The sequence below is a fragment of the Cyprinus carpio genome, unplaced genomic scaffold (genome assembly GCF_018340385.1).
Source record: "Cyprinus carpio isolate SPL01 unplaced genomic scaffold, ASM1834038v1 S000006659, whole genome shotgun sequence".
NCBI classification, from domain to species: domain Eukaryota; kingdom Metazoa; phylum Chordata; class Actinopteri; order Cypriniformes; family Cyprinidae; genus Cyprinus; species Cyprinus carpio.
In genome coordinates, this window is record NW_024879283.1 from 250,001 (window position 1) to 270,466 (window position 20,466).

The following is a 20,466-nucleotide window of genomic DNA, read 5'->3' on the forward strand; positions in this document are numbered from 1 at the left end:
TTTAAATGAGCCTTGGCCCAGAGAAAACACCTGCGCTTCTGGATCATGTTTAGATATGGCTTCTTTTTTGACCTATAGAGTTTTAGCCGGCAACGGCGAATGGCACGGTGGATTGTGTTCGCCGACAATGTTTTCTGGAAGTATTCCTGAGCCCATGTTGTGATTTCCATTACAGTAGCATTCCTGTATGTGATGCAGTGCCGTCTAAGGGCCCGAAGCTCATGGGCATCCAGTATGGTTTTCCGGCCTTGACCCTTACGCACAGAGATTGTTCCATATTCTCTGAATCTTTGGATGATATTATGCACTGTAGATGATGATAACTTCAAACTCTTTGCAATTTTTCTCTGAGAAACTCCTTCCTGATATTGCTCCACTATTTTTTCGCCGCAACATTGGGGGAATTGGTGATCCTCTGCCCTTCTTGACTTCTGAGAGACCCTGCCACTCTGAGAGGCTCTTTTTATACCCAATCATGTTGCCAATTGACCTAATAAGTTGCAAATTGGTCCTCCAGCTGTTACTTATATGTACATTTAACTTTTCCAGCCTTTTATTGCTACCTGTCTAAACTTTTTTGGAATGTGTAGCTCTCATGAAATCCAAAATGAGCCAATATTTGGCATGATATTTCAAAATGTCTCATTTTCAACATTTGATATGTTATCTATATTGTATTGTGAATAAAATATAAGTTTATGAGATTAGTAAATTATTCCATTCCTTTTTTACTCGCAATTTGTACAGTGTCCCAACTTTTTTGGAATTGGGTTTGTATGAAAGAGAATTTGATCTGTCTTGTATTGCTTATCCTCATATTTCGATATATCTTTTTTCTAGTAATCACTCAACAGAATGTGTGGTTAACTATCTAGGCAGAGCACTGCTAATTTCACTGTTTTCTCAGGAGGATGATGTCATAGTTGAGGAGTCGTCTCTCTCTGCATCAGAAGGTGAGATCGATGGAAAGATGGAAGGAGACGGAAGTGAGGATGATATCAGAGAGCTGAAGGCACGACGTCACGCTCTCACACACAAGCTGGCACAGCAGCAGAAACGGCTGGACAAGATACAGGTATCTCCAGATGCCATCTTTATCTGTACTAGGGGTTGAATGGCTTTTTTGAAGTCGACATTTATGTGATGAAGGTCGAGTTGACATCAACTAGTCGCTGATGACGTCATTAATGAGCAAATAACACCTTGTGCACAGCTATGGCAAATGACACAGCACTGCCACACATGGCTATTGCTCCTATAACAGCTCGTTTTTATCAGTTCTTTTGTCTTTGGGTTGCTATATTTTTCACAAATTTCTGCTCGTTCTGAATCAGATACAGATAAAGTATAGCACAGTAAAGATTGCATTTATATGAATGCATTAGTGAGAGAGTGTTTGTGTGTGTGAATTAATTCTACCTGGCAGCGTCTCTCTTCTAATAGTGAACCTGTGGGTTTAAGTTACAAAGATATATATGCTAGAACGTTTCAGTTTCTAAGCTAATTTATTGAGAAATCACAGAAAATACTAACAGTGTTGACAGTACATTTCTGCACTACTGAATGATTGTGCACTACTGTCTGTAGCCTATGTGTGTAAGTTACAACAGCGCAGCAGCACATTAGATTAGAACGGCAATATCTGTACAATAAGCTGTTTAAAATGTGCATTCTCCCATTCATTTTCGAGCATCCAGGTATAATCACGCAAGTCTTGTGAAGCGCTTTTGGAATATGTATTTTTTTTTTCTTTTTAACTGTTTGGAAACTGAGTGTAAATGTGTAATTCAAAGATTTCTTACCCTGTTGCACCCTCTATAGGACCAGAGCAGAGAATTAAAGTTGACTGGTCTGTCCAATCCCTAATCTGTACACCTTGGCTACTTTTGAAATTAGTGTTTCTTGCACCAGAGTATTTAAAGCTAATGATAAAGAGCTGAACAAGTGTCTGTTTCTGTCCTCCAGGCTGTTCTGCAGACAGGTGGGCAGCTAGAGATTCAGATCAGGCCTTTCTATCTGGTCCCGGACACAAACGGCTTCATTGATCATCTGGAGGGGCTGAGGAAGCTTCTGGCCTGTGGGACGTACATCCTGGTTGTGCCTCTTATTGGTGAGACCCTCTTTGATAATTAAAATACACACGAATGTTTTAATCTTCCTGTCTGTTTAATGTTTCTCTTTGTCATTGTGACAGTGATCACAGAGTTGGACGGTCTTGCTAAAGGGCAGGACAGTCGTGAGGGGATCAGTAATGGTGCCCATGCCCGACAGGTGCAGGAAAGAGCCAGAGCAGCAGTCATGTTTCTGGAGAAAGCATTTGAGGCTAGAGATCCCTGCATCAGAGCGCTCACCAGCAGAGGAAACGCACTGGAGTCCATTGCCTTCCGCAGTGAGGACACTTCTGGACAAAAGGTCTGTGTGTGTATTCCCCTTTGTGAACATATGTTGGCTATAAAATACAATTGTTTATGCTGCTTATACTTATATATACCAATCAGTTCCTCTCCCTGCTGCAAGTTTCTTTTCATGTTGACTTACTTGAATCTCAGCCACTGTAAGTTTGTCATCAACTTCACTACTCAAGGCAGCTGTTCAAGTCATAGGCAGTGGTTCACTTCTGCAAAATGTGTAAATATATATATACACACACACACACATACATACATGTATATGTATATATGTGTGTGTGTATATATATATACACACACTATATATATATATATATATATATGTGTATATACATTTTTTTTTTTATTTATATGCACAAGTATAACAATACATGGTAATATTTATTTACTGGTATGTTTTACCAGAACCCTTTTTGCTTAGTCACAACTTTGTCCAAATCATTGATGCCCTTAAAATGTATATATATATATATATATATATATATAAAATACATCTTAAGAAATAACTTTTTTTCAGAGTCATTTTAGTTTAGTGATTACACTGAGTTTTGAATTGATCTGAAGTCTAAACTAATTCTGAACTGACAACTCAATTTGTCAACTCTGAAAGCTACTTTTGCTAGTTAAGTTCAAATTAGAGATTCTTTTAAAATCACCTGTCTCAACACTCTCATGTAAGTAACAAGACAGTGAGGCTGCAAAATTAGTCTAACGATGATCTTCAGGGAACAGTTGTCGGGAGAGACTCAGACACGGTTCCATGGTGCGCAACCTTAGTTCAGAAAAAGGCTTCCACATCAACCTGCAACTCTAGTGTGAAAAGTCCCTTGAGAAGTTCAGAAATGCACTTTAAATAGACTTTAAACTATTTTAAAGCCGCCCACTCATTGTGCGTGTCTCCCCAGGGCAACAACGATGATGTCATCCTGTCCTGCTGTCTGCACTACTGTCAGGACAAAGCCAAGGACTTCATGTCTGCTGAGAGAAGTCAGTTTCACTTACTTGTACTTGTTAGGGACCAAACACACAGGGCGTGCTTATGAATTCCATCTGAATTTGTTTCTAATTATTAATCCATTTACACATTTTTGCAGCATCTGACTTTATGATTGCTATGTTTTTAAAGACATAGTTCACCCAAAAATTGCTGCAAATTCACTCACCCACTCAAGCCATCCATGATGTGGATGAGTTTGTTTCTTCATGGGAACCGATCAGGAGAAATTTAGCATTATATCACTTGCTCACCAATGGATCCTCTGTAATGTATGGGTGCCGTCAGAATGAGAGCCCAAACAGCTGAGAAAAACATTTCTCTTTTCTGACTCACCTTTTGTATTCTCCAGATGGGCCAGTGAGGTTGCGCAGGGAGGTGGTCTTGCTCACAGATGACCGCAACCTGCGAGTCAAAGCTCTCACACGTAACGTGCCTGTCCGGGACATCCCAGCATTCCTGATCTGGGCTAAAGTAGGCTGAACTGCAGACCTGACCTACCGCTGTACAAACCAGTCATCCTCCACTGGGAAAGTTGGAGATGAAGAAATGATGTCACACAGAGAGGATGAGTATAAAGGGGAAAAATACTACAAGCATTTTGTCAAACCAAGCGGAGTGACACATCAAGCCACTTTACAAGAAAGGGAATGAGTATTTTCCCCTTAAAATGCAGTGAGCATAGACAACTGCTTACTTCTTGAGGTGAGATAGACAAGATTGGAGGGGGTTAAAACCAGCTTAGCTGATTCGGGGGAGATTGATTTCAAGTACAGGATGAAGAGGAAGCACGAGAGAAACCAGCAGTTCTGCTGTTTAGAGTGTCGGCTTGTAGTGTTTGTGTGGAGTCACATGTCCTGCGGATGAGCTCATTCCAGCTCTTCGGCCACTCTCAAAAGGCCTGTGATGAGGCGGGAGGTCCAGTAGGGGGCGCCGTGAGGCAGTCTCACTTTACACTTCAGTGGCACGAGGCCCTGATTGTGTTTTCATTGCCTCAGTGCATGCTTGATTTGCATTAAGCATGATTGTTTTTAAGGCTCTTAGGATTTTTACCTGCTTATTTAAGTTTTGCATTGCAGTTTTGACTTCAGTTTGGACTGTCAGGGTTCTTGTTTTTAGGTCACATGGTTTAGTTGTAACACCCTCATAACTGTTTGATCTCCTGTAGTAGCATCTTTATAAGTGTGTGAATCCAAGTCAGAATATATCTGCGTGTCGAGTAAATACTGAAGTAATGAATCTGTCATCACAGTAGTTTTTAATACAGAAATAATCATCTCTAGTTTTTGAGGAAAATGAGGCTTTCACCACATTGCCATTGCTGAAAGTTACCACAAAGTTTATCTGTCTCAAGGTAAAGCTAACAGAAAACCAGAAAACGTCATTTAGTTTCCTTCCAACCCCCCACCCCCAGTAAAGTTGGTTATTTAGATACCGATCACAACCATCAGAAGAAAACACTCATACTTTAGAGTCTTGGAAATGTTTTCAAATGTTCTGTGCAATTATTTTCATGTTGTGTGGTTTGTCTTTGCTTGCATTTTAGTGTGCTTATTTTTTTTTTTCATTTCCAAAGCTTAAGTATTGTAGTTCTAACGGGACCTGTTGTCTTCCTGTTACAGGCTGTTTGTTTTAATGCTCAAATATCATCTGAATTATTCACCTCTGATTTCAAGTCTTTCTAATTTGTTTGTAATCTTGTCGATTTAATTAAAAACAAATTTCTGAGTTCATCATTGTGTGTTGTTTAGCCTCTGCTGCTGTTTGAACTTTAGACGTCACTGTTTTATACTGCTTACAGGTTTAATGTCACTGCATTGGAACAAGTCTTGGCCTAATTGAAAAAATAATTTCCACCAATGCACTGATGATTTTTTTTTCTTTTTTTCATTAAAGGAAATGAGCATTTATGTAACATAAGTTAATTATAGATTTAGGTGAGAGAATCTTTCATTCCAAAGCCTAACTAAATACCCTGCATTTTCAGGACTGTAGATGAGGTGAGACGGGAAACATGGGATTGGATTTCTTTTGTTTAATTCACCCTAAAAAAAAAAACATTGCCCTTATGTCTTGACCAAATCAATTTCGTTTATTATTCCGTTCTCGGTCAAAAAATCACATGCCCACAGAGTGCCGTTTTTATTTTTTATTTTTTTATTAAGTCTTAATACTATAATGCATACATTGAAATACATGTTAGGGAATCTGCAAAGTACAAACATTAAATTGAATTAGGAAGGAAAATCTGTGCAAACTGTTCAGACTTCAGAAACATCTTAAAATATAACATCATGAACCAAACTGGCCTGCAGGGGAAGTACAAAAAAGCTGAAAATTCTGTACACTTTTTCCCCACGTAAAAAATAATAAAAATCTGAAAAAGAAAATGGTCCTACATATGTTTGCTATTCAAATTCCAATAATATTACATATTCATGAGGGAGTAAGTGATTGATTAGTGAGTTCATTGATATTTAAATGATTTATATTTGGCATAATCACTGTCCTTGACTGTAGAAATGTTCATAAAGACAATCATATCCTCAGACAAATAGCACATGACTTCCAGCAGATGCAGCAGCCATCAGGAATTAATTTTTACATGCACGGCAGATTTCAGTATGATGTTGCTATTGGTTTACATCAGTTGATGTTTCTGCTATAGAAGTAAATCATCACCCCATCATTGCTTTTCACATTAACATGCAAAAACATTAATAGAAAATTCTATAAAACTAATTTAAAAAAAACCATTACCGTTCCACATGAACATGATTCAATGACTTTCATGAGCATCATTCTGAAATGAGTTTTTAGAGACTTCAAAATATTACCACATATCTTGCTCAAGCAAAGAAATGCATTTATTTCAGTCACACAAGAGTTTCCTTATGAGGTCAGAGTCCGCCAGTGCAGCTGTAAACAGACCTCACTGAACCAGCAGAAACAAAACTATGAAAACTGCACATCATTACACGTTCATGTGGAATAAAAACTTAAATTGAGGAATGCATGTCAAAACTCCACTGACATTTTTTGCTATTATTAATTTTTGCCATATTTGATGCAGGTGGCAAGTCTAACATCTTGGCCTGAGTTCCTCCAATAATAATCACTGAGCTGTGTATGCTACACAACCTGGAAATCTTAAGTGTGCTTCAATGTCACAATTCACACCATCTGCTGCAAAATTTAACCCTCATTTGAAGGCACAAGTTGATAGTATAATGCTACGGGGAATGAGGTTTGGAAAAAAGCGAAAACATTTAAATGCAGCGAAAAAACAGAAAAATAGTGTCAGTGAATGGGTAGAGGTGTCAAAGTTGTTGGATATCACTGAATACTAAATAGAGTTTTCCACAAATAGAGTACATGAAAGTAAAATCTAGAAAGTAAGTATTAAATACTTCATTGCACTTTCTTCTGAATTATTATCTCACAAAATACTTGAGAAATTCCTACGGTACATTAGATGAGGTTTACACTGCTGTGAAGTGAAACGTTATTTCAATCGAAGAACACATTCTAATCAACAATACTGCAATACACTTTATGTTCATTCAGATCCGTAACATCTGCAAAGCATTTCCCCACAAATCCTTGGTGACAAAAGTGCATCTTGTGGGCTTTGTTTTTTTGGTCTACCAAAATGAAGTAGTCCCAGAGATAAACCCAGTATAAACCTGAAGGTCATTTTTAGGGTATTTTGGTCAAATAAATGTGCATGTTTTGAAGAAAATAAAGTGTGTTAGGTCACAACATCATAAAACCCAGTGAAAGAGCCGATAGAGTTGTTTGGTGTGAAGAGCTTGAGAGTTTGTGCGGATATGAGCGCAGGTAAATACATCCACCACAGCAATGCGTTGCAGGTCATTTCCATATGAGAGAATGCTTGCTAACCTTAAGGCATGATATCTTGTGGGTTGTGTGCTCTTTCACATGAGGTCTCCATGACAACAGTACTCATAAATGAGAAGAAATCCTGGTGCCATGCCAAAGTCCTGTAAAAAAAAAAAAAAAAAGAGAGAGAGAAAACTTTTCTAAGTAAACAACTTTACACCAAAGATAACTAGAACTATTACTGGTACAAGAATTAGTTTAACTTTTTATTTTAATTTTTGAGAAAAATACTCCATACAACAACTGAACATATTAACAACAGAGAGGAAGGATATAGTTGGAATCACTTTCAGAATTTATTTTTCAGCTAATGAACACTGAATATTTCAATGAAATGAATGTACTATATTTTAGTTTGACAATTTTAAAAAAATATATATTTTGTATTATTAGGGGATTTTATTGTATATAATTTTATTTTTTTTATGGTTTTGTTCCATTTATTTTATTTTAATTAATTCTTGAGCATAGACCTGAAAATGAAACTTGGGAAAGCGGCATCCTGTTTGTTTCCTTTATTTTACAAAAGCACAATGTTTTGTTCTTATTGTTATTGCACAAAATAAAATTAATATTTCAAATAGTTTTGAATGATGTCTTACTATTAATTGTATGACTACAAATGGAGTATTAAATAGCCCATAGTACAATCTGTGCCAATCAGTGTGATGATTATGCCAAGTACATTTTATTTTAGACTATGTGGATACTGGAACACAAGAGAAGTACAAAACCCAGTTTAGCCTACATAATAAATCATAGTTTGGCATTCAAATACTTCGCAAATATGGAAACATTTGGATTCGTACGGAATGAGATTGATTTGTGAGCCCAAGTTGGTTTCTGTTTCAAGTTCCCTTTAAATTAATTCGTTTTGGCTTGTCGTTTAGGCTTCTTATACTTTCATTTTTGTTGTGTTCTGAGTATACCATTAAATTTAAAGGATTTGTTGTGGAGTGAGGGGTAATTAAAAATAGCATATAGCCTAGCTATGTTTAAAGTGTTTATAATGTTTGGAAACATTTAGCTTTATTTAGGCTACCGGTACTTCCTAATAAAATGCGATGTAAATGCAACTTATCTGCTTTTTTTTTTTTTTTTTTTTCAAAAACACAATTTTATTTTATATTTTAAATCATGCCACAAACATAAAATATTTTGAAAATTTACATTAAAAAAAAATATTTAAATGATAAAAAAAAAAAAGTGTTTCCAAACTAATTTCCAAAACCACTTTGATTTCATGGGGACTTTAAATTGGAAAAAAAATATTGTGTCAACACTCGAGAAATTTTATTGATAAATGGCAATTCCATAAGCTATATCGGTAAACATTCTGAAGCACTAACATTTTTTTTTCGCAAAAAAAAAAAAAAAAAAAAAACAAAAAACTTTTGGATGGAAACCTGTCTAGTAACACTGGCCGGATGTTCAAATTGAAGACTCACCTGATTAGGACTCATTCACTATAGTAATTGAAACAGGTTGACACACCTCTGCAAGACAAAACCCGGACAGATCAATTTCATAAATGCATACATTTCCTCATATTATAATGTAATATGTCGTTAGGGAGCAGGTGGGTTTATATTAAGGAGCAGTGCGTCTCAGCAAAGATTCAGGAAAATCATTAAATTTTTAATAATGTCTAGTGATGCCTCAAAAATAATTCACAATGTTCTTTAGCATTTATGAGGGGTGTAAAAGCTAAGTGGTGACGTACCGATGTTTGTCGGGCTGCTTTCTTTCTGCTCCTCTGAGTGCATATCGTTGCCTAGGAGATGGTTCTGTGACTCACTCAGAGGTCTGGGGGTTTGTCTGTCCATCAACAGTGCTGTTACCATAACAACCATTATGTGTCAGTCACAAACACTTACAGATGTTTTCACTGGCCCAGAATAAACCTCACCTCACATTACATTCTAAAATTAATGTTGACCATTCCGAAGACTACATTTCTGGGAAAACATATGGGATTAAAAAAGATTCAACATAACTAATGATCTGAAACAGCTGAAGGGGAAAATGATCATAATTCACCCCAAACTGCAGAATTATACTGTCATTCAAGTGACTAGTGGTATTGTTAACAAATGAGATGAGCTATGTAATTACCATTTAACAGCCTGGTGGTGTTCAACATTGCCTTGCTCTGAGTCAGCGTTGACTAGGGTAGGGAATGTGTAGCCATCGCCCAAACTAGAGAAAAAAAAAAAACAGTTACTCAAGCTACCTGCCAAAAACATCTCACGAGAATGCTTATAAAACTGAAATTGGAGGTCTAATGCCATTTCATGAATTATGAATTATTTACACTGTTAAAAGTTGGATTCTCATGCTAAACATGGCCAAAGTTTCAAAAACAATTTCTGTGCCAAATACACTCCATCCGGGTTCGAATACATTTTGGAAAGCTTTTTTTTTTTTTTGAGCATGGCTCTTCATGATGTCACGAAGATAGGAATTCCTTGTATGGGCACTTCTCCCGGAAGAGCTAGTGCACACAGCAAATAGAGCGAGAGCGCGCACCCATCAACGTGCTTCATTTGGTTATGGAAGTTGTCAGTAGCGGTGCACAGGACTTGCTTGAGAAGAATGTTTCCAAAGAAGTGTGTTTTTGGATGTGAGGGAAAGATAACCTTGTTCAGCTTCCCAAAGAAGACAGCATTACAGGAACAGTGGATGCAGTTTGTTTTTCCAGGACAGCAATGGAGTTTCGCACATGTGTGTTTGTTCCCGTCATTTCGATGACAAATGTTTTATAAACAAAGCCCAGTTCGATGCTGGATTTGCAGATCGTTTGATACTGAAATTCTGTGTTTTAATACAAAATTTCTGTGTTTTGTTGGCAATCGGCGCGCGACTCTTTAGCTCCGCCCACGGCACGCCTCCAGGAGCTCGGCTGTTTTTGGAGAGAATCGTAAAGCTGCATCTTTCTTTTATAAATCTGATAAAACTAAAGACTCTTTGGAGATATGAAAGATGCAATACTACTATTAAGGTAAGATTAACATGAGATTGGTGAAAATGTGTGTGATGGATGTGTCTTGTACCTGCTGTAAATTGGCAAGCACCAATACTTCTTCTGGTCTCCGAACACCTGGGTGACATTCTTGCGGAAGCCCAGAGTGAAGCCATTTTTATCTGGGCCATTTCTGAACACTGGTGCCCTGAACGCCTCTGAACAGATGGATGAGAGATTAGGATGATGTGTGTTCCTGCTCTACACAACACTAATGACATCTTTGGGAGGTTCATCAAAACTGAACTGAAGGGCACAGAAAAGTTTGACCTAAACATTGTTCATAAGCACGCCCACAATCCACCCCCACATTCATTTACATTTTACTTCTATCAGCAAAGTTTTATTTGACTGAACATGTGACTGCAGTTTCCCTCAGTAAGAAATTACCAAAAATAGGTCACAATATGGAGCGAAGAGAAAAGGAAATATGAACCTGGACTGAAATTCTTTGAGGAAGTAATCAGAATCTAAAGAAACAACTTTATTTACTAGACTGGCATTTCCTGAAAGAAACAGCAGTGTTTGCAGTGTAGAGAAAGACTACCAATCACAATTTATTATTTAAAAACTATAACAAAAATTATAAGAAAAACAAGCAGAAGGAGAAGGAGAAGTAGGAGCAAATATTAATAATATTTTAAAAGTTGGAGATGATTTAAACTAAAGAAAGTATGAGGAAAAAAGTAGAAGGAGAATAAGTAGTAGAAAGAAAAATGAACAAATACAAACAATTCAATGGTGGGAGATTAATTAAACTTTAAAGAAATTATGAGGAGGAAAGGAAGAAGGAGAAGAAAGAGACGTAGAAGAATAAAGAAACAGGTATAAAAGAAGGAGAAGAAGGTAACAAGTACAACAATAATTTCAACAGTTGGAGAATAATTAAACCAAAAAAAGCTAAAGGAAAAGGAGGAGATGAAAAAGCAAGTAACAACAGCAACAGCATTTAAAGTGCCCCAATTCCGCCATTTTTAAGGTTGTTAATATTGTTTTATGAGTCTCCTAAAACAGGTTTAAATGCATGCAAGGTAAAAAAAAATGTTTTCTCAAAAAACATTTAATTTTACCTAATTTCTAAATGATTCGTAAACGACTCATGCGAAAAAAAATGTTTAGAGGGGTTAAGGCACAGGCTCACGCGGTTCAAAGAATCAGTCTCTCTAAACCCCTCCTTTCCATGAGCCCTCACTGCTGTGATTGGTCAGATGGCGAAGTCCTTTGTGATTGGTCCAGAGCTGTAGACAGATTGGTTCTGGATTGGTCTACCGCGTACAGCGAGTGTCAGAAACGAAACGCCCATTGCCATGACGGAATGACAGCCCTGGAGACTTGTCAATACATGGAAAGCAAAAAAGATGGTATCGATTGTAGCTTACCACTTCGAGCCGGAGTCTGATGATGAAACGGTTGAAGTGGCTGATGGACAAGAGACTGATTTGCAAGCACGGTGGTAAGTGTCAAGTGTTAACAAGTTTGTGGTAATTGTAAGATGAGATAAAACAAATTTACTCTCACAGCATAGGATACAGCGTCTTCTCGACATGATGTTAACCACACGGAAATTTTACTGTTTGTGGGAGGGCAAGTTGACGACATAGAACGGGTGCTGACATTATGCAAATGTGTTTAGGCGATTGCGACTTTTTTTTGATAGATAATAACTTTATTTATCATGCACTGTCGGCTTCACAACTGCAGATAGTTTAAGTTCACATACAGCTACATGACACACTGCATGAAAGTAATATTCAAAAAGGCATAATGGGGCACTTTAAGCAGTTGGAAATTAATTTCAAATGTTAAGAGAAAGAAGCAGCAAGTATTAACAACATCTTACCTATAGTGGTTCTGTTTTTTCCCACGAGCCACAGGTGGTAGCTGAAGAGTGACAGGATACTGATGAAGAACATGGCCGCCACAAAGAACAGGAATAACACGTGGAACTTTGCATGAGTGTCTGGCAGGTGATTCTGTTGAGCAAGAAAGCAGAAAGTAAGAATGACAAAATGGCGTTTTTTTTTGGAGATACATTCATCAAATATACCAGTGTAGTTTGAAGAGCACGACAAAGGCATATTTAGGCAAGACCCTCACGCACTGGGACGTTTATAAGGCTGCTCTAAAAAGCACATTACAAATAAACTGAACTGACAGCTGATTTCTTTAAAGGTGACGTGCGTAATTTCTGTACCTCTAGCGTCGCCACACAAAGTGAGAAAGCATTTCCCAGACACTTTCCCATTTGAGATCTCCAAGCTGCAACCTCCCGCTCTCTCTCATGAAGCCAACAAGGAAATGACTAAAACGGCAATTCATCGACTGGCCGCTTGAGGCTGGCTCCAAAAGGGAGTCAATCCCATAGACTCCCCATGTTAAAATGCCCAACTTTTCAGCAGAAAAAAAACATGTTTACCGCCTGGTTCAAAAAATTATTTTTGGTCTATATAGCTAATTTTGCCCTTCATGACAACTGTGAGGGAGTGAATTTTTTTTTATAACTAATCCTTTTAAATAATATTTAGCCTTGAAGTTCTGCATAATTAAGGGAGTAGCCCACTTGATTGACAGGTGGATTGCCGCTACTGACACTTGCTGTCACGCTAGGTTGGTGTGGCTTCAGCTTTTTGCCCATTTTCGATTATCCGGAAAGACACGCGGTGATGCACTGCCAAGATGGTGACGGCCCACTCCACCCACTTTGCGCTTCAAAAACGCTCTTCAGGAATCTACGGGTGGTGTGAGTGATACTGCGTGCTTGTTTTTTTTGAGTATTTTCGTTTATCCGGAAAGTGTTGGAGAAAAAAAAAAAAATCCCACCCCAAACTCACACCACTGGTTGAGCCAGTGCTGCTGTCAAACTAGAGGGGAAAAAAATTACACACATTACCTTTAATATCATCAGATGTCCAAAATGATTTACTCAAGAAAACCTTTTGATCTAACAGCCTCAACACTACAATCCATGTCTATTAAGAACTGGCTGCTGTACCACTAAGAAGCATCTGTATATTTTAATGTTAAACTACACTCTTTATTGCAACACTGCTGTTTATTTTAATCAGTAAAAGAAAACAAAGCAAAATGAGTCAACAGTGCAACATCAATCCAACGCCCACAGTCACAACAGTGCAAAGCAAGCGTGAGTGGTTTACCTCTGGGCAATGCTCTATAGCCCTCCGTCTGCAAAGCTTCAGACAAAGTGTTAAAAACATAGACAATGTTAGAAGCAGACTCATCCCTTTTTTCTTTCTTCTTTCTGTGTCTCAAAAACTGACATGCACACACAAAGATCATTGCACGGCATTTATGAATATTAAAATGCTTTAGTAAAAATATATGGTTGAAAATATATAGTGTTATATTGATGTATAAAACGGAGGAAGTCGTGGTCTAATGGTTAGAGACTTTGACTCCTAACCCTAAGGTTGTGGGTTTGAGTCTCGGGCTGGCAATACCACGACTGAGGTGCTCTTGAGCAAGGCACCGAAGCCCCAATGGCTGCCCACTTCTCCGGGTGTGTGTTCACGGTGTGTGTGTGTGTGTGTGTGTGTGTGTTCACTGCTGTGTGTGTGCACTCTGAATGGGTTAAATGCAGAGCACGAATTCTGAGTATGGGTCACTGTATGTCACGTCACTTTCACTTTTCACTAAAAATTAAAAAAACAAAAACAGCATCCACTGCAATACATAAGGTTGGTTTTGGTATGATTTTTCATGTTTTTGAAAGAAGTCTCTCAAATCACCAAAGCTGCTTATTTTTATACAAAAATTGTTTAAATTCAAAATACAGTAAAAATAGCAATATTGTGAAATATCATTACCATTTAAAAAAAAAAAGCTTTTTATTTTGATTTACTTTTAAATATAATTTATTCCTGAGATGGCAAAGCAAAATTTTCAGCATCATACATTATTCAGTGTTACATGATCCTTCAGAAATCATTCAAATATGCTAAAACAGTTGTGCTGCTTAATATTTTTTGTGGAAATTGTAATAGTTGGAAAAACCAAGCTGAAGTTGGCTCTCTGAAATAGCAGAAGATGAGAAGTGAGAAGTGTGTGAGAAATGAGAGGAATCAGATGTCTTTGTGTGAATGTGTGGACTTACGGTCCCAGAACTTGATAAAGTACTGCAAAACTGTGGCAGCGATGTAGACGCAGTACAGCATAGAGTACACCAGGAACAGCACAAAGAATTTATAGTTGGAGAATCCAACACAGTTATTAACCCTGGAAGGAAACAGAGAGAAAAAACAGAGAAAAACGCCACATAGTAGCTAAAGCACCTAAGTGACAGAATCAGTGGCAACATAACTTCAGATTATAAACTGAACGCATCCACAGATGTACATACCATGGACAGTGGTGATCCATTTTCAGCACACATCTGGGAAAAACAAAAAGGATCAAAATACATGTTGTGCAAATCCAATACAAAGAACTATGTTTTCTGAGTGGACTCACCTGTCACAGGTGGAGCAGTGATGACATCTGTCCGGTTTGATCAACTGACAGCAGTCACAGTACCGGATAGCTGAGGAGGGCAGAGGAATCATTCAAAATTCTGTACAGTGTGTCACTAGTATAGACGTGGATACATACACAACCATTCAAATGTTTAGATTCAGTATAATGTTGTTTTTATAGAAAATTAAATGAATGCTTTTATTCAGCAATGATGCATTAAATTGACTTTCTGGAAATAAATGCTATTCTTTTGAACTTTCTATTAATCGAAGTATCCTGTGTGAAAAAATGATCACAGCTTCAAAAAAATATTAAGCTGCACAACTGTTTTCAACAATGCAAACTATTAAAGAAAATGCATCTAGAGCAGCAAATCAGCATATTGGAATGATTTCTGAAGGATCTTGTGACACTGAAGACTGGAGTAATGATGCTGAAAATTCAGCTTTGCATCACAGAAATAAATTGTATTTTAAAGTATATTAAAATAGAAAATGGTTATTTTAAATTGTAATAATATTTCACCATATTACAGTTTTTTATTCTATTTTTGATCAAGTAAATGCAGCCTTGTGATGACAGACTTTCAGAAACATTAACAAAATCTTAGCGACCTCAAACTGTTGAATGGTAGTGTATAAGACAAAGACAACAAATCACAATTCAGTATGCAAAAATCTGACATTGCTAGTAACAATTTTTCATTTATAATTTAATGCTTTTTATATTACATGTTATCACCGTAACAGTTAGAGTAAAAAGTTGATGCAAACTTTAAATGACATTTTTTTAGTTCTAAGTTTTAAAATATACTCTCAAAAGGTACCCAAAAGTATTAGTGGCTGGGGCCAAATTAACTGCAGAACAATTTAAAAAAGAAGTATGAGGGACTTCAATGCCATTGTAAGTTTTTAAGCTTACCCCCAGATCCTGTGCGTGTATATATGGGTAAATTTCTGGCCACTCTCTTCAGGATTTCCTGCTGGGCCTCTGGATTCTCCTCTTTCTCATAGAGCTCTTTGTCCACTTTAGGGAGACAGAACTAAGAGAGACAACAGGATGTTAGATGGAGACGTGTGTGAGAATAGACTAATATTATGAATCTGCATACGCAAAATGACAAGATGATAGAGACATGACAAGAAATTATGTGAGCCGGACTTGTACTGTCCAAATCAGCTCAGTGTGTTTGAGAATGTGTGCTAACTGCTAAGTCATGACTCATGACTCACATCCCACAGGCAGGTCAAAACGTCTATTTTTTTTTTACATCCTTCTTCCTTTTCTCTGTCATTATATGTGGTATGTGGTAATAAAACTACAGAGCAGCCAGAGTTTAAAGGCTCCCGCTGCTTCTGCTGCTCTTCCAGATGAGAGGAACATTACTGAGCCTGGAGCCAACCACATACACATTACAGTATGATTAATATTTTGCTCCCACACAGCCCAGGTGGAACGAGAACCTTAGAGCCAAGCAATAATGAAGAAACCCTTAACAAGATCTAGACCAGTGCAGTGTTGTTTCAGTAGAATTTACATAGTATTTATTTTGTATTTTTTTATATTTTCAGTTTTTTTAATTTTAGTTTGAGTTTTAATTTTTTTTTTATTATTCTATTTGGCTTTCATTTATTTACAATTTCCGTTTTAGTAATTTTAGCACTTTGAATTAAACTTTTGTATATCCGCTAGCTGCCAAAGCAGCATTTCCTTTTTTTTTTTTTTTTTTTTTTTTTTTTTTTTTTTTTTACTTTATCATTCAATATTTATATTTTAGTTACCAATAACAACACTGGACTACTGAATCTCAGCATGTCTGTTCTGATAGTGTCACGAATAAGAGGAAAATCATCCATCAGCAATTTAAGATGGAAAAAATGAATAGCCGTATCTATTAATTCATCTGTGACTTGGTAGGAGTTAGACAGATGGCAACACTGAAAGGTTGTACAACTTCCCCACATTTTCAAAACCAGCAACAGAACTAGATTGGGTCATCACTTGTTCTCTAACGCAAGATCTGGGATCTGAGGCAAAACCTAAACAGTAAATAGAGAAAGAATACCTCTTTTGAGGGGCTGGCAGGCTTGGAAATGATGGTCTTCCAGTAGGACCATATGAACATGAAGAAAAAGACGTGAAACACTAACAGATAAATAACTGCAAGAAAAACAGCAAGAGGGAATTTTAGTAAAACAAATCATAATTCATACTTACTTGATAACACAATAAACGCTGTTACTTCATAATATAAATGGGATTTTTTGTTCATTCTGGTGTGCAAAACATGTGACTGAGAACAACTGAAGGCCAGATTAGTTAACAGAAGGATTTGTTAACTGTTTGTGCAATATTGTGTGCTTGGCTACACTGGAGTTCCTCTTACCTTGCTCCTCCGTGTTGGAGATCGTGTCTGCAGAGAGAAAGAAGCAAAGATCAATCAGAAATACCATCAAGAACAACTGGCCCAATTCACAAAGCCATCTGCTGAGTGCTGGGATACCGCTTATTGTATCTCAGCACCCTTCCAGTTTCCACCAGATCAGCCCAGTAAGGCAAGAGCGCCAGGCGACTGGTACTGCCATCTGGCAGAGAGCTGTCAGAAAGAGCCTTGTGTCCATCACCGATGGAATACCCTGGTTGTCATGACGACTCAACAAGTGACTGACAGACGGAAGAGTCAGTGAAATCTCTGAAAGTAGGAGTCGTTTTTTTCATTGGTTGTCATGACGACTCAACATTCATTTTTATTTCATTAAATATTTTAATAAATGTTTAAATATTTATTTTAATAATATTTTATGAGAATTTGAGATGTGTTACAACCCTTGCAAATTAAATGCGAAACAGAAGAAAACAGCAAAAGCTGATTTGAGATTTTACTTGCTACTCTCACTTGTTTATTAATTAAATATTTATTTTCATTAACTACAATTATTTTTATCACTTATTAATATATTTTAATCAATTATTAAATATTTATTGCAATAATTAATAAGTACTTTCAAAGTCAAACTACGAAGGAGGTGTTTTAAATGTGTGCACCACATTTGATCTTTTATGAAAGTTTGCCATTGATGTCACAACCCTTGTTCAATCTTTTAAATAAACTAAGAAACAGAACAAAAAAATAAAATAAAGTTAATTTGAGATTTTCCCTGCAACTCTCATGCAGTCACCATGAGGTTATCACGCCAGATTAGAGACTCCTCTACAAACAATTATGGCAAAAAGGAGGGGGGGTGGGAGTCAATAAGGAAAGATTCATAATATGTGGCTGCACTTTACTATGAAAATAAATGGACCCCAACACCCAATTAAATTAGTATTTTTAGAAACGGATGAAGTAATAACTGGGTGGAACCACAGAGAGTGTAAAGCTCACTGTGAAGTGGTTAACAACAGCTGAAGTTAAAGACTTCAACAGCACAGATGTGTACAGTCATTCATGTTTCACACTTTTATATAAAACATAATAATAATCCCTTTTAGCTTTGTTCGCTTAAATGGACATTTTGCCCATAAAATGCAACCTTAACATAATCCTGCAGTTGGACAATGGAATTTTGAAAAGCATAAATATTCCATATTTATTTAATCAAGTAATGAGATTATCAGCATATACGATAATTACACACATTTTCAGTACAGGACAAAAATTAAATATAGCACATCCCACTTAATGACACTGCTTGACATGAACAACTACTTATCTGACTAATAGTCAGAAATCTTCATGACAAGACGTACTTTGCGGTCTAATCTGCGTTCAGACTGAAATGAGACTTAAAGAGAAAGTTAATAATATTCGTGTTCTTTTCGGTAAGAATCTGCTCTCGTATCACACATCTCGATCAGTTTAACAGCTGGACTTATCGCTCGAACTTGAACTAACACGGCATACAATAACTGATATCAAAACACAACTTTATAAACAATTCATGACATTCGACATGAAATAAGCATGAGTAGTATACAGAGAAAGTGAGCTGAATTTCGGTAACGTTACATTATCTGGTACCAGTCAGTTACTGACACTTCCTGTCCAAACCACTGCAACAACTAACCAGCAACTTTTAACTGCTGTGCTCCATTCAACCAAGTCAATTTAGGTCGACACTTACATATACAGAGCTCCACCACGTAAGCGTAGTAGGACCAGCACACGACCAGGTTGATAAAAATCACAGGTATCCAGGATAAGCCCCGCTGACAGCACTTGACTACATGAGAGGGCGCCATCTTTAATCCGACCCTCGGAAAGGGTGCCGGTGACGTAACTGCTCGAGTCCGATCTGCGCGCGGGGAAAACAAAGAGGTGCTTCACACCAGCAACACATTAATTCCCAATTATCGGACAACTGCTCTCCAATGTATCCTTTTTAAATTAATAATACAATAAACGCACAGTTTCATTCTGATGTGTAGTTCTGTGTTTGTCTTATCATGCGATACATGAGCCTTAAAGGAACAGTACGCTCAAAATTAAATCAGCGTTCATCTTTGCCATTCTGGCTTACATCTTATCAGACTTAACTTGAATTATTTTATTTCCAATCTTATGGTTATAATAAATTAATCATGTTTATTTTGTTTATATATATTTTAATGTTTTCTTTTTTTAATATTGTAAAGTATGACCCATACTGATTTGAATTCAATTGTATTTTTTATTTATGTTCAGAAGGAAATTTAGATGTCTATAAACTAAGATTTTTTTTTTCTTCAAATGTTAAATATACTGAATATGAATGTATTTTCTTGGATCGAAATATGTGAAAGGCTAAAATATATATATATATTTCAAAACATATTAGTTGAAAATACATTTACATAAATATATTTTGAAACATACTTCAGCAAATGTATTGTTTTAAATAATTTGTAAACATGTTTAAGTCAAACCAAGTCAAAGTGCTTACGGACATTTAAATGTGCACGCCATATTAAAAGTTTATTATTTTTCCACTTTTATTTGATAATTTACACGTCATTTACACGTGTTATATCGTTAATGATCTATTACTATTTAAATGTATATTTCATGAGAATTTGTCATCGGTGTTACAACTATTGTTTTATTCGGGAAATAAAATATGAAGCAGAACAAAACAGCAAAAGTTAATTTGATATTTCACTTGTAACTTGGCATCACGTCGGCAGAGAGCAGCAGCGCAGTACTTCAAGCGTCACTACTGTTGATCTCCCATTGAAACAGAGAAGAGGTGAGAGGACCTGAGTGTGGGACTAAAAGGAGGGGAAAAAATCAATGTTACAGTCTGGGTGGATTTGAATCATCCAGTCAGGATTATTTTAGTTAATGACTAAGACTGGAAGTCCCAAATGCCACCTTCATCAATCTGGTACTTTTCATTTGTGCATAACTTGATTCATCGTCAGTTTGCTGGCTTGGTGGGCTGGATGGTAAGTCAGCATTATTAAATTAGTTTTCCACCTCTAGCCCTTTCCTGCAGGGGAATTGCAGTATTGTTGCCAGATGTGTTTTTCATTTCATGAACAGACCCCTCTGGTCCTCTCTGTCCATCTCTGCTCTTTTCAGAAGTGAGTTTATCAGAGGACCAACAACACATGAAACAAAGAACAAATTGTCTGTTCATGCACTTACGTGTGATAAGGAGATCTTGTGCTGGGCCTGATTTAGAACTCTT

General features: G+C 36.9%; 2 protein-coding genes and 1 long non-coding RNA gene across 4 annotated transcripts in view; 1 reads left to right on the forward strand and 2 right to left on the reverse strand.

Moving 5' to 3' along the window:
* Positions 1 to 4,428, forward strand: part of LOC109063366 (telomerase-binding protein EST1A-like) — an 18,123-nt gene extending 13,695 nt beyond the window's left edge. For both annotated transcript variants that reach the window (XM_042755295.1, XM_042755296.1), the window contains 5 exons: positions 908 to 1,075; positions 1,966 to 2,110; positions 2,195 to 2,412; positions 3,314 to 3,395; positions 3,755 to 4,428. In XM_042755295.1, coding sequence (XP_042611229.1) covers positions 908 to 1,075; positions 1,966 to 2,110; positions 2,195 to 2,412; positions 3,314 to 3,395; positions 3,755 to 3,885 — 744 coding nt within the window. In that variant the 3' untranslated portion in view covers positions 3,886 to 4,428. The remainder of the gene's footprint in view (positions 1 to 907; positions 1,076 to 1,965; positions 2,111 to 2,194; positions 2,413 to 3,313; positions 3,396 to 3,754) is intronic.
* A 2,870-nt stretch (positions 4,429 to 7,298) lies between these two features.
* LOC122144409 lies at positions 7,299 to 9,122 on the reverse strand. The gene is made up of 3 exons (XR_006159693.1): positions 9,029 to 9,122; positions 8,754 to 8,801; positions 7,299 to 7,406 (listed from the first exon to the last, which is right to left on the reverse strand). It is a non-coding gene; the product is annotated as an uncharacterized LOC122144409 (long non-coding RNA).
* A 294-nt stretch (positions 9,123 to 9,416) lies between these two features.
* On the reverse strand, positions 9,417 to 19,172 carry LOC122144412 (palmitoyltransferase ZDHHC20-A-like). The gene is made up of 11 exons (XM_042755302.1): positions 18,922 to 19,172; positions 17,184 to 17,210; positions 16,863 to 16,957; positions 15,719 to 15,839; positions 14,795 to 14,864; positions 14,685 to 14,717; positions 14,444 to 14,560; positions 13,483 to 13,522; positions 12,168 to 12,300; positions 10,359 to 10,485; positions 9,417 to 9,504 (listed from the first exon to the last, which is right to left on the reverse strand). The coding sequence occupies exons 1-11, from the start codon at positions 19,037 to 19,039 to the stop codon at positions 9,417 to 9,419; spliced, it is 969 nt and encodes a 322-aa protein (XP_042611236.1). The 5' UTR covers positions 19,040 to 19,172.
* Positions 19,173 to 20,466: the final 1,294 nt, after the last annotated feature.